Below are 13,883 nucleotides of genomic sequence, written 5' to 3'. Positions count from 1 at the left end.
TCACTCGAACTGCATTAGTTCTGCAAAAATAAGCCCAGAAAAGTTTTTAACTCAAATGTGGTCCAACATTGGGAGCTGCTGAGAAGTCACTTCTTCCACACACCATCCCTCCCAGCAGAAACAGGAGTCGGAGAACAGGTCTTGCTAGAAATGTTTTTCCCATTAACGGCTTCAAATCTTTCAGCATGGAGCACCTGGGCCCTCCTGCGCTGCTAACCTTCAGCCCAAAGCCCAGATGGGAGTTAAATGGTATCAAACATGACCAAGAGAACAGGGGAGCAACTGAGCAGAGGATGGGATTGCCCCAGTGAAGCCATGGTAGGAACACAACAAATCCTTCTCCACAAGGCAAAAGGAGAGCATCCTTTCTCTAGCCAGGTCTTTAAGGAAACCAAGTCCCTAAGACTCACTTCCCATTTCTTTTGAAAATATGGTCGGGAAAGCAAGAAGAAAAAGTAATTTTGGAAAGCCTGGTTGAAGACAGATGTCCACCGCTGAACCAAACACACAAAGATCCTCACCTGGACTTTTCATTGCCCTTAATGAGTCCATGTCTTTCTTCCACCATTCACTGAACAGCAGAAAGTACCACTAAGAACATAAAAAAAAACATTTTCAGGTGGAATAAGGCAATAAACAGGTGCCCTCCCAGATGAACTGGGCACTTGCCAGCTCCTGTGATTGGGGCTTTAAAGGATGAAGCACACAGAGACGTCTTAGCTAGGAAGCAGCACTAGCGGCTCAGATCTGATCTCACCATGAACTGGCTCATGCCAGGCACAGGTTCTGAGGTGGGTCACGATAGACGGAGGTCTGTGCACAGGGTCTCACCAGCCTTGCTGGGACACCTGAGACACCAAGCTCAGACTCCAGCCAGATGCAATCACGCAGCGCGGACATCTTGGGGCTGAGAGTCCCACAGCTGGACTTCGGTGATGCAACGCACACAAAGCGGCAGTATTACCGTGCCAGGTTTCTGTCGTAGGAACACGACTTGAAAATGTCCTGTCCCGCCTCAGGCCTTGCTGGTGCCACCTGTGTGCTGCTTGGCATTGGCTTGAGGAAGCATGGTAACTTCTGACCACCTCCAACCTCCATTCAGTGCTTTGGGGAGGGGAGCTGGGTGACCCACCTGTTAGAGCAGCCTGCCATCTGCCAAGCCCTCTCCATCATCTATGGGCACACACATGCTCTCCCTTCCACTCCATAGGCTATTAAGAAAAAAGAAAGATATTCTGCAACATTTGTGCTTTTGATCTCCTTAAAATCCCTTTAGCATCCCCTCTTACAAAGTCTTGCACAGCAGTGACATACCAAAAGGGCTCTAGGGAAAATTGCTTTATTTACTTTCTTCTTTAGAAACACTTTTAACAGTTTTAAGAAATGAAGTTCTTTTAAAAATAAATGAAATCACAACCTCAGGAACGCTCACCATCTACAGCACCATGGGTGCTGGGAGTTGCAGGCTTAGGGACCTCACCATTAAGGTGGGAGTGTTGCGAACACCTCCGATCTATGCTCTGGAGCTCAACAGGAAAACAAAAATGCTCCAGTGTGGTTGCACTTTCTTCTCCCCACCAGCTGACACTTCGGGGTCTAAATTAAAGCTATTTCTGCAGCTGGTTCAGCCAGCCACCTCTGCCGAAGGGCTTTAGCTGAAGCAGGTCAAGCCACCACGCAGCAGCCTGAGGAAACGGAGGAGCCTCATTGCCCACTGCCCTCCCACACGGCGGCCCATTCACCCCAAAAGGCTGGCTGGGCACAGCGAGGGAGGAGAGCAGCCACCGCACCCCGGGCCTCAGGGAAGCCAGCGGCAGAGGCACAGGAACCAGCTGGGAAGCAGTAGTGTTGTAGCCAAGTTCAGCCATTTGGCAACTGAAGGCACTGCCGGCCATCGGGGGTCTGCTCCAGGCGTCTGCACGCTGCTGGCTGGGGACTGCAGCAGACACAGATGTTGCATAAACAGAAAGGGAAAGGTTATCAACACATGAAAGCGGGGATTTTCCCAACAGAAAACCACCTGCTCTGCTCTCATTTAAATGCAATTTTCCAGCCAGCCTGCAGTGCCTCCGAACAGTGCCAGGCACAGCCCAGGGTCTCCAAAAGCAACACCCAGGGACACGTCACTGGACCTTGTGCCTAGATGCCACCTCTCCAAACTAAAAGAGTTGGTTTCTTGACACAAGAGATCTCAACTGGATTCAGGTTTTGTTTACATCAGACTACCGCCTCTACCCAAACCAGGAGCAACGCTGCTGACCTGCCTGGGTGAAGGAAGCCATCTGCTGATGCCCAGGGCTGCTAGCTCCCCACAGCATGTCCTCGCCGTGAGCAGAACACTGGACACACACAGCGGGAGCCTAACAGGCCTTTGAAGAATTATATGTGGTGTTTAGGGCTGCTGGGGGAGTGGGATAAAACTACTCAGAAAATATTCTTTGCCAAACCCATGAAACTGGAAGATATTTGGAGGGAGATCATAAGTTGCAGATGATATTTACAGGGGCTGTTACTTATACCATTTCCCAAGCTTTACCTTCTTGGGGATGGAATGGGGTTTTTATAGGAACTGGCACCAGTGTTTAAAACACATAAATCTTTGTTACTGTCTGTACAGTGATACTTCCAGCAGGGCTCAGGCTTTAAGATCCAGATCCGTCTGCAGTCCCACCTTCACAGGTCCAATCACCTCACAGCACTGAAATCCTCTTGGCACAAATCCGTATGGATGTGGTACGTATTGCTGCAGAGAGCTGGGTGCCACCACAGGCTGGGGACTCCTTGCAGCAGGGCACAGAATCACACGAATATTCCCCCTCCATTCCCAACTCCAAACACTCTTCACTATGGAGACCACAGCCACTGCCCCCCTCATCACACTGCCAGTTACGATAAATTGCTGGCATGCACCATTTGTGCTTTATCTTGAGATAGTATTATAAATATTTTCATCCAAAAAACTCTAAAAACAGGAGGGAGGGGTTAAATACAGGCTTCACCCTCCTTCTCAATATCAAACGTCAGAAAAATCTAGGCGAATAGGTCAAAATTGGTGTTAGCCTAGAAACAGAGATCAAAACTCAGCAGCCAGCCATCCCAGAGTTCAGTGAGCCCCAACTTAACCTCAGCACCCAGAGATGTCTCTTGCTTTGTTCTTCCGCTGGTATCTTACATCCAAGGGATCAAATCCCCTTTCTTTGGACCCAAACAGTGCCCAGCGAGGAGTTCTGGCTGCGTAATCAGCTGCTGTGAAAGTCTTGGATCCACCGCTCCTCTCGTGCTCTCGCACCAGCTCCTGGAAGCGCTCGTAATTGATCCAGGTGCACCACTCACCATTGATCTTGAACTGGAAGGAAAAGAAACATGGTACTGAGCCAGGGAGCAATGAGTACCACCAAATACCACATTTCTACAAGACACTGGTTACCCAGCTGTAGTCTTTTTTTAATCTTCAAGCCACATTAAGGTCCAGGGGTAAAGCTATCCAGAAGCTAACACGGGATAACTGCTTTAATAGGAAAAAAAAAATAATCTAGGTGGACAAATACCCAGAGAAAAAAAAAATAATCTAGGTGGACAAATACCCAGAACTCATTGTTTCTGAGCCACATTATAACCACACGGTTTGACACCATGCACAAATACAGGATGGCTGTTTTTCTTACAGTTTCAGCCATTTAGCGCTGTCTACAAGGGTTTGACTGTTGGGTGCTTTGCTGGACCCTTCAAAGTACCAGATCCTACCACCACTTTGGCCCCACTTTGCCAGAAGAACAATTCCATGGTGCATCCCAAAGCCTTCCCAGGCATGTCTGCCCTTGCCAGGTGTCACTTATACCTGAAAGACCTTGGTTTGGAGAACTGGAAGAGCCCTGGAAGAAACATATAAATAACAGTGATAGCCAGGCACCCCTCGATAAACAGATCCTTCCAAGGCCAACCAAAACCCCTGTTCAGAGCATGTGACACTGACTCCAGACACCCACAGCCTAGCAAAATGGTAACAGGAGCAGTGCCAGAGCCATGTATTGTGGTGATTGGCATGGATTTGGTTCTTTGAAAGGGGCAAGAGGGCTGTGTTTGGGAACAGGGAAAGATAAAAAAAGTTTAAGGACACGAATCCTCTTTCCATACGAGAATTTTAAAATATTGTTTATTTTGACAAGCTGAAGCTGCATTTGTCTAGCAGACCTGCTCTGCTAATTTAGCAACATCCTTGACTGAATCCTCAAGCAGGATTTATCTGAACTAAGAGCTTATTATGCATTTCATCCCCACCCACCCACCACCCCCCCAAAAAAAAGAGGAAGACTGACTCCCTGTTTTTTTCAAAAACATAATGGCTATGGATTTAAAATGGCACTTGACTTTCTGCCCAAGAGCTAAAAGCTTTTTTGGTTGGAAAAAATGCTGACACTCACAAAATTTTGCAGTCAAACATTGCTAATGCTAATCTATTGCTGCCTGCATAATTACAATGAATTCTTGCAGGAGTCATCCTCTCCACACGGAGCAGAGATATCAGACTGCAGAGTCATAACAGTGGGGAACAAGTCTCACGGTAAATACACTTGCCCAACGCTCGCTCTTTATACGCCAAGGTGGAGGCCATGCTTCACTGAGGCAACACAGCCTCCCCAGTGTGTGCAGCCACCAGTAAAGCAATAGAGGAGACAACACGTCACCTGTAAAGCAGCAGGTCCCAAACAGGATCCAGGCTCAGGAGACTTGAACTTCCTTCCCAGTGTGTGTGGAGGTGCTGGTGACACGTTCACACACCGTGCATAGGACTACCTGTTCCCCCCAGATCTGATTCACTAACTCAGCAAATTCTTATGCAAACTTGGGGGGGGGGGGGGCGGCCACGACCCACCAACCAACCCACAGGATCCAGCAAAGCTTTTAACACACATGGCACACAGGAGAGCTGTTCAGCACACAGGCTGTTGAGCTTATTCCCACAATGGGTATGGAGCACTCCTAACAGGTCGGATGGGTCCCTAGATAGCCTTGAGGCCAACCAAGAGAAACCTAGCACATAAAGAACAAAAAAGCTGCCATCTGAACTCAGCTGAATAGGTAATTCAGCAAAGCCCCTTTCCTTGAAAGCTAATGGCATGCTCCAGTCTCCGGATGGAAGGGGGAGCTTGCAATGAGCTGTTAACCCTGTGGTCAAGAGTAGCTCAGCAAGAGATACTGGTGCCACCCAGACCCGCTGAAACAAGGGTATGGACTGCAGCCACCATCCCCAACCCGAATAGTGGCATTGACATCTGCCTCTCCAGAATCTTAAAGTCAGAAACTGCAAGAAAACAGCATTCTATTACCTGCAGGAGACATTGAGAAGTATTCCTAGAAGCAGCCCTGCTCAGACCATTGCTGGTCAAACCAGTCAATGGTGATGCAGCTGCACTCACAACTGATTTAATTGGCAATGGGTGGGTAAAAAACCACCATCCCATGAATGGGCCGGCATCAGTGCTGGCATTCATCATCCACAGCAGCTTCAACATCAGTATGACACTATCACTGCCCAGCCAAGGGCAGAAGCGGTCTTGCACACGGGTGAGTCTGACATGAGTTTCTGGGACACAATCAGATGGTTTCTCTCTTTTTAGAAGCAAACTATTCCCCACCCCCCCGCCATCCTCCACTCCCCACTGTATCATGCTGTGGCTGTATCTCACCAACATCAGCTGCTCTTCCATGGAGTTAGTGACCTCTGACAAGACTAGCAGCAGAAGGAAAGAAAACCAAAGATCTTCCAACACCAGCCCCTGAAAGTCCCCATCCCCTGCAGTCAGGCAGCTAAGCTTTCAGAGGCCACCGGAGGAAGCACAGCAGAGCGAGCAAGGATGCAGCTGGCCTGAAGGCAGTGGGCCCAGGCCCACCAGCTTTTGGGGCTGGGTTCTTGAGCAAGGTGGGACACAGAGGTGGCTTAGTGAGCAGCAGGAAGGGACCTCTGCCCTGCCCTCCCCTCATCACTCACCCCCTTTAGCATAAAGCACTACGTATGCTTTCCTGGGGATAAAACCCACCAGGTTTGCATATGCATGTGCATTGCTCTGTGTCCTGAACTTTGGCTAGGTCACCAAAGTAAAATTTTAAGCTATTTAATTTTGACTCCATCTGAACGTGCAGCTCCTGGGACTGAAGAAAGCCATCAGGGCTAAGAGCAGTCTGCTGCAGACCAAGGTGACGATACCGTTCCCACCAGAACAACCAAATGAAGGCTGCCTGGGATTCATTACAAAAGAAGATTAAATAATATTAAATATTTTCAGTGCTGCAATAGCAGAGCTATAAAACACGAAGAAATGAGAGCAATCCTTTAAGTGTGTCATGGAAAGCAATTACTTCTGCTGAGGAATAAAAAAAATAGACAAAGATGGGGTGCAGGAAAACAGCCTCAATTACCCACAAGATTTATAGATTGGATTTTAACCATTTTGTGATTATTCATAAGTAACAAAAGATTTAAGACTCAAAATACTTTCACAACATTCATATAACCAGCGAGCCAATACTAAACAGTGTTATTTCAGACTAATGTGGTCAGGTTTTTTATTGAAATTTTCACTACCTGGTTAAGTCTTTTAAGATGATAAACACACTGGCAAAAGATAAATGGCTGAAACTTTTTTTTTTTAAGCTAACATCATAAAAAAAAAAGTAATAAAGCTACTTCAGTTGGCTCTGAAGCCAAGCTGCGTTGCCTGGAAAGGCAAACTTGCCCACCCTGAGGGCACTTTACTTGAGCAGCGAGATGATACAGGAGCCAGGAGCCAGCGCATGCCTTTCCCTCAGAGCTCATGCTCCCAGAGTCCCTCACTGGTCCCCAAGCTCCAGTCCCCATGGTCCCATCACCAATTGCTCCCTACAGCACTGCAAAACCTGCCTGATTTCTGCAGATCACACAGCCAGGGCAAGGAGCTCTGCCCCTAGCAGGAGTTAATGCTGGGAAAATGAGGAAACTCATAACAGCCTTCAAGCCCAGAAAAGCAGATCTAGGTGTGATGCTGGACCATGACTGGGGACGTGTGTCCAGGGGTTACACACCTCTGCCTGGACTGGGACAGCTGGACCCAGGGGAGCCACAGGGCAATGGTGCAAAAGGATGGAGCTACCTACCTGGGGTTGTGCTGTCCACAGACATCGCCAGCCCCTCTAACAGTCTATAGCAAAACTAGTATATATACAGCAAAGACAACTGGGAGCAAGGACTAAAATAGAGAGGCAAGTTAACTGGGAGCACCAACAGAGCATGGCTAACACCTCCCTTTTCTCTTACAACTCCCAAGAGTGGATACGAACAGGAAATTTCTTTAAATTATCTTTTGTAGTAGGTTTACAGCAGCTCCAAATGATGCTGTAAGCAGAGAGAGAAGCTTCTTGCTACAGAAACCCATCAACATTCATGGAGGAGAAAAGCCACACTACATATTTCTTTTCTTATCAACATATTTGCATAAGCAATTTTGGGGGGGAGGGAGGAATGTATGCATATATTGAGGACAATATAGTAGTACAATTTACTACATTTCTCCAGACATGCATAACTGCTGAGAAATAAACACAAGGTTTATGCAAAGGGATAAAATAGAGGAGAGGCAGAGACAGTGACACATGAAATGCTAACACTGAAAAATGGAAGTCAGCCAAAAATCAATTAGTTTGTCCTAAACAAGGATAATGTTATATTTTCTTCAGAGAAAAACACACTGAAATGGGGTGGCTCCTCTTCATCCGTTCACTCTGATCTTTCTCCACACAAAAATATGAATGTATTTTCAGGAAAGGACTAAACAGTATGGGCTACCTAAGAGAATAAAACCTAGAAGTGGGGCAAAGCCTGCTGTGGCTCCTTGCAGACCTCATCCTTGCAGAGCAAACCCTGGGCTGGAAGGACAGAGGCTGTCCCCGAGGCAGAGACGACTCACGGGAAACCTTTCTCTGTGTTTCTCTGTGTGATGAGCTGTGTTGCAACGCAGCATCCCCAAGGAGCAGAGGGAAGAACTGGGAAGAGAAAGCAGAGCTTTGGGTCTTGCAACAACTACTCTTTAATTACTTGAGGACACGAAGATTTAGTATTTCAACAAATAGATTCTTCCCCAGGCAGATGCACAGGGTCTAATAGTTAAACACGGCAGTTTTACACATTGCTTTAAAGACCACACAAAAAAGTAATGTGGGAAGCAGGGAAAACAGCATGTACTTCAGTTGCAGGGAGGCACAGAACTGGCGTAGCGTCATACAGGAGGGCAGGGAAAGCCCACTGCTCCTCTGATGCCTTTTTAGTTATGGTTTCCAGCATTTTAAAACCCGTCTTTGCCAAATGTTTCAGTCAACACTTATTTTGGTTTGCACATTGCATGAGACATTAAAGGAGCATTTTGCAAAAGCAAGTCTCAGCAACTCGGCTTTTGTAAGGCCAGCAGGTCTGACGCTTCCTAGTCCGCAGTTACATCCCATCCTGAAAAACAAATTAAACCCAACTGCCAGCTCTGCTCTTAGACATTCAGAAATGATTAAGTCCTTCCCCCTGCCTAAGCACTGAAATCCCAGCCAAGCAACACAAGCTGACAGCTCACACGGGGGCTCTGTGCTGCTGGCATGCCTTGCTCCCTGTCTCTCCCCACAGAGTGGCTGGATCCAGCACTGTCTTCACAGCCCCTTCCTGGCTGCCACATGCAAACCAACCCTCAAGTGCCAACAGCAGCGCTGCTGCCCATGGCTTTGGTGAGCCAGGGCTGCAAGATGCAGTCAGTGTTGCATGCTCTGTGTTGCAGGCAGGGGGTTGCTTTCACAAAAAAAACCCACCCCAAAAAACCCCAACACAACCCCACCCCAAGAAACCCCAACACAACAAAGAAAACCAACAACAAAAAAATTGTTTTGTGCACAAAGACTTTACGGGAGGTAATGCATTCACAGTCCATCAAACATTACAGTCCCTGTGGAGCCTGAGCATTTAAACACAGAGGGATTTAAACAGGCCCAATACTACATCCCATTTATATTCCTTCTTGAGAAGAAAACTTATCTTTGAATTATCTTTGGAGAAGCAGTCAGGATATCCTCAGTCTGTTTTTCAGTGGCTTTCCTTGAAATATTTTCTTTGTTGAGCTTAAATACATTCTTTTGCTATTAAGGAAAAGCATTGTCCTCAGGAGATGGAGAGTGGCTTTGCACACAGGTCTTAAGCAGATGTATTTATAATTCCATGCTTACATAACTATGTGGTCCTGAAATTCAAAAACTTGTTTTCAAGTATCCACACAGCCTCCTGCCAGCTGTGCAGGCTGTCCATCTCAAGCCAGGTGAGCTCACAGCCCACAGGGTCACTGAAGACCACTTGTCCCCACACTACAGGGCTTATATTAATGGTATTTTGAGATTAAAAGAAAAAAAAAAATCTGTGGTAGAAATGCTTCTCTCCTTAGAAGCCGTGGTAGCAGCTGGTACTACTCAGGAGCATCAAAACACCACAAGTTTTATCAGTCTGCAGGGATACATGTTATTTATTATATATTTTTTATTTTATCTATATAACTATATATTAACAATATATATTTTAACATATATTGATATATATGCAGCCAGGATGCACATGAAGTCTTCATATATAAATTAAAAAATATATATATTAATAGTATATATTAAAATACATATTACCACATATGCAAAAATAAATCCGTCCCGGCTACTTTTCATACTGGCTGCAACTGGCCATGTGGCAGGGCAGTAGTTAACACCCAACATCCCTTTTATTTCCTCTTACATTTTCATTGTCAGCAAAGAGACCAGGAGACACTTACAGACCCCAGGTCTGCTACAGCACATCGGTCTCAAAGGAACAGCACAAAGCTTGCGGAGAATCCCTCTATGAGCCACATCCACACATTCAGTGGGCTAACGTACACATCTGGCTTTTCTATAATGGACAGACAGAAGTCTCATGAACCATCTAGATGGTGCAGCTGGGCTCTCGCAGTCAGCAGGAATTTAAATACTGCAGCAGCTGAGGCCATACGTGAAGCTGGGGGGGTAGGTTCATCCCGCTCTCACTGTGACTGACCTGCCAGTCTTTACCTTTGTGATTCCCCTTCTGAAAAATAAAATCACATCTTCCCACTCCACTTCCGAGTCATTTGGCTTATAAGCAGTTCAGACCACTGGTACACAAAACAGGAGATGCCCAAGTAGAGGGTAATGCCGTGTCAAATGTGTTACTTGGGAATTAGTTACCACTCCAGATTTGCAATGCAGCAGCTTTCAGCTGCTGGTCTTCAATTGCTGGTCTCCACCATCAGCCACTTCTCCGGGCATGACATCAAAAAAGGCTTCTGTAAAGATGATCTTGATGGCTCAAATCCTAGCTCCTTAATTTAAATTTGAAGGCTGCCCATCATTGCAATAAACAAAACAGCTTTTACACTGTCACACAGGGTATTATTAAACAGATCATATATAACGGGAGTGCAAAGCACTTACATTATGCAACCGCTATGACTATTTTCACCACCTGCCAGTATGAAGCTCTCCAAGTCAAACAAATAATTCATTGAATTATTACACACAGTTTCTCACCTAATTAAGGCTCACAATTATTTAAGGCTCCCTTTGTTTGACAGTGGAAGTGACTGAAATGGAGTCACTCAGGAAAAGAAGAAATATTGTAGAATAATTAATCTTAACAGGGTCATATTGCTTGTTAAAAAGCTAAAATCTTTTGTTTTTAATTACCAGTTGTAACCTCAGGCTTTAGGGGGAAGAAATAAAGATTAAGGTGGTTATTAAGTTACAAATGCATGCAACAGAACAGCACAGGGGCATGCAGAGGCAAGTCTCACTACATGCTGTGTCCATGGGGCTAAATGAAAATCTGCAGGGACACCAAGCCCTGGGAACCACAGAGTTTTAAACTCCTCAGCAACGTTGCAGACAGTATCTATGAACAGTTAACAGTACTGAAAGTTTCCATCAATTTTAGATGGGAACAAAAAGTAGCCTTGCAGTTATATGTTCAGTGAATTAAATAAGTGCTCATTAGCAATCAGACATCTTACAGTAGATGAAACCTTCTAAAGCTGGCAACTAGAACGCCTGGAAATGGGATCCGCTGTTGTGTTTTTCAAGAGAGTGAAACCAAAAGGCAACACGAAACCAACGCTGACCCGACCTGCGCAGCTGAGCAGGCACCGTCCCCCACCAGTGCTGCATGGCCCCATGCCCGTGGGACCAGTCCTCTGCAACTCGTTAGCTTCTATTTATTATATCTAATCTCGCATGAGTTAGTCTAAAGAAAAGATTCATTATTGCAGATTTTTTTTTTTAATCCCTACCCACTGCAGAGCAGATCATCTCATCTGCCAATTAAGCCAGGGCTACAACCAGACAGTTTTAATTCCAGTGGATGAAAAATGGATTACTTCAGCACAACTGTGATCATCTTTTAATAACTAACAGATCAAGCACAGCAGAGCCACCTTCCTATTTGGAAGGAGACAACGGAAAGAAAAAAACCTTCAGGAAACGTAACACTCGTACTCATGCCTGCACTAAGGCTATTCTTTGGCTACTGAGACACCTTGTCCTCAGCTGGGGAGCAGCGTCATCCCCTGCATCTGCTGCAGACACAGGGATGTGGCATCTACTCAGTGACCTGAAGCAGCAACTCCAGTTTGCTTTCCCCCTTTCACAGTAACGCTGTCACAGGTACAGGGTAACTGATGGGTGAGCAGGCAGAGAACATGACCCAGATTCTGGATCTGGGATGCTTGATCACAAGAACAGTTTATGCTCTCCGAATGATTTGCAAGGCAGGAAGGAAATAAAGTGTGATGGACTATTTTTCTGTAATATAACCCTTGTTAGTCAATCTGCAGCTGGTAGTTAAGTGCTTCCTTTTCCTCCCTAAATATAGATGAAATGCTCAGCATGGAACAACTTCAACGCCTTTCACCCAACCTCTCAAGCCTTCTGCAAGTGCAGCCAGGATGCACGTGAAGTCTTCATGTCCCATCCAAGCCTCCATGGTGCAGACACAGGCCGTGCTGGAAAAGCCGGTGGGAAAGAAAAGGCTGATTCCCTCTTTGCTGGGAAGATTTCTTGGTTGACGGAGAGTGATGAGCACCTTCGGTCAGGCTACTATCTTCTCCCAACTCATTTCAGTTCAAACTAACCACGACACCTGCCTCGGAGGTACCCTGTGTAACCTCAGCACTGCATTTTGATTATGGAAATGAAATGATTACAAGGACATTCCTAAAATCATCTACCTTGGGTCATTTTGTGGATGCCAGGCTCACACTGCCATGCTGGAGAATGCAGTGCTAACCCAGACCACGTCAACCAGGGAAATAATCCAAATGGTGAGGCAAGGGAGGGTTGGGACACAAGACTGCCTCCACACCACAAGGGAACATCTGGATCCAGGCTATGGACTTGGATCTGCTTCTGGAAGTCAGGTGTACCCATTTATTAAGGTAAAAAAAGAACAATGGTAGCCACCCTTCTGAACCCACCAGCCTTTCATTTCATCCTGCCAAGTGAGACATCCAAAGACAGCAAAAAGCAATGGGATTTCAGAACTATTCCCTGTGCCACGCATAGCTAATTGACACAGAAATCAATCCCAGCATCACGGGTGAGAGGCAGGGATCCTCACACCTACTAGAAAACTTGCTAAGGACCAGAGCGAGCAGCTAGGACACAATACAAACTGAACTAACGAGAAACTTGTGGCTGTAAAGCAACAGGGAGAATGTAGCTGGAAAACAACCCACTTGCAAAAGCAAGGTAGATATTTAAATGAATGTAATAGAAGAGAATTGGCAGGCAAGCGTTTTAACACAATGGAGAAAGTGGTAAACACAAAGCAAATTCAACAGACCAAGGCAGAGGGGTTTAGTCTATAAATTACCAAGATGCTAACTTTCACTCAAAAAAATCTTTGCTTGCAAGGCAGCTGCAGCACATTCCCCCTTCTTAAGCACTTGTTATGGTTGTCCTGAGGATACACTTATGGTTACAATCCAGGAAAAACAGCGCCTAACATCTCTCTGGAAAAGGTTACTCGAATTAATTGTTAAATGATAAAGCTGCTGCTGTCTCAGTATCTCAGCCATTAGTTCAACAGTGCTGTAATAAATTAAGTTTTTGTACCGTGGTGTTTATAGGATTTGCTACAAAGAAACAGTTACTCAAGTACTTAGCCCTATTGCCACAGAATCAGAAAGGATGGAACCAAAACACACTGGACACCTCTCAAGAATAGATGGAAACCTGTATGTGGAGGGGAGCAGAAAGCTGGGAGGAAGATGCAGGAAAGGCAGGGAAGAGGAGCTCTCCCACCCATGGGAGCCCAGACCAAGCCAAGGAAGGGCTGCACTCAAGCCTAGCTCTCCTTGCTTGTCCTTCAGGCTCAAGCAGCTGAAACCCAGTTGGAAACAAACACCAAAAAACAACAACAAAAAAGTGGAAATACCAGTAACTAATAGTTTCTCAGGTTATGGTGAGTGAGGCACAGGCATTCTCTGTGTTATTTTTTTAGGCTCTATGAAGGGTAACTGGAAAACAAACATTTTACTGTAAGGTTTCAAGTTATGAGATTTTTTTTAAGGTCTCCTGGGATAGCACAGGAGTGCCAGATCCAAAGCTCTTTGAGGTGAAGTGGGACATATCTCACGTCCTGAGACTCACCAAGTCCTGAAGGCTCTCACAAGCACCTCACCTGTAACTGCAGAAAGACTCAGACACCAGGAACCACTCCTGGTCAGCAGGGTGCATGTGCCTGCACGCGTATGTGGGAAGAGACTTGGAAGCCCAATAATACACTCCTTGAGACACTGAGGTATCCTGAAAATGCAACAGCTCTAGTC

The 13,883-nt window shown here is 46.0% G+C and overlaps 1 protein-coding gene across 8 annotated transcripts in view; it reads right to left on the bottom strand.

The window, feature by feature from the left end:
* Nucleotides 1-1,323: 1,323 nt before the first annotated feature.
* Nucleotides 1,324-13,883, bottom strand: part of TYW1B (tRNA-yW synthesizing protein 1 homolog B) — a 104,829-nt gene continuing 92,269 nt past the window's right edge. For all 8 annotated transcript variants that reach the window (XM_055794424.1, XM_027781242.2, XM_027781238.2 and 5 more), the window contains one exon: nt 1,324-3,346. In XM_055794424.1, the coding sequence (XP_055650399.1) occupies nt 3,125-3,346 (222 nt within the window). In that variant the 3' untranslated portion in view covers nt 1,324-3,124. The remainder of the gene's footprint in view (nt 3,347-13,883) is intronic.

Source organism: Falco peregrinus, chromosome 2 (assembly GCF_023634155.1).
Source record: "Falco peregrinus isolate bFalPer1 chromosome 2, bFalPer1.pri, whole genome shotgun sequence".
Classification (NCBI taxonomy): domain Eukaryota; kingdom Metazoa; phylum Chordata; class Aves; order Falconiformes; family Falconidae; genus Falco; species Falco peregrinus.
The sequence above is the reverse complement of the archived record's forward strand: the minus strand, read 5'-3'. Positions and strand labels throughout refer to the sequence as shown.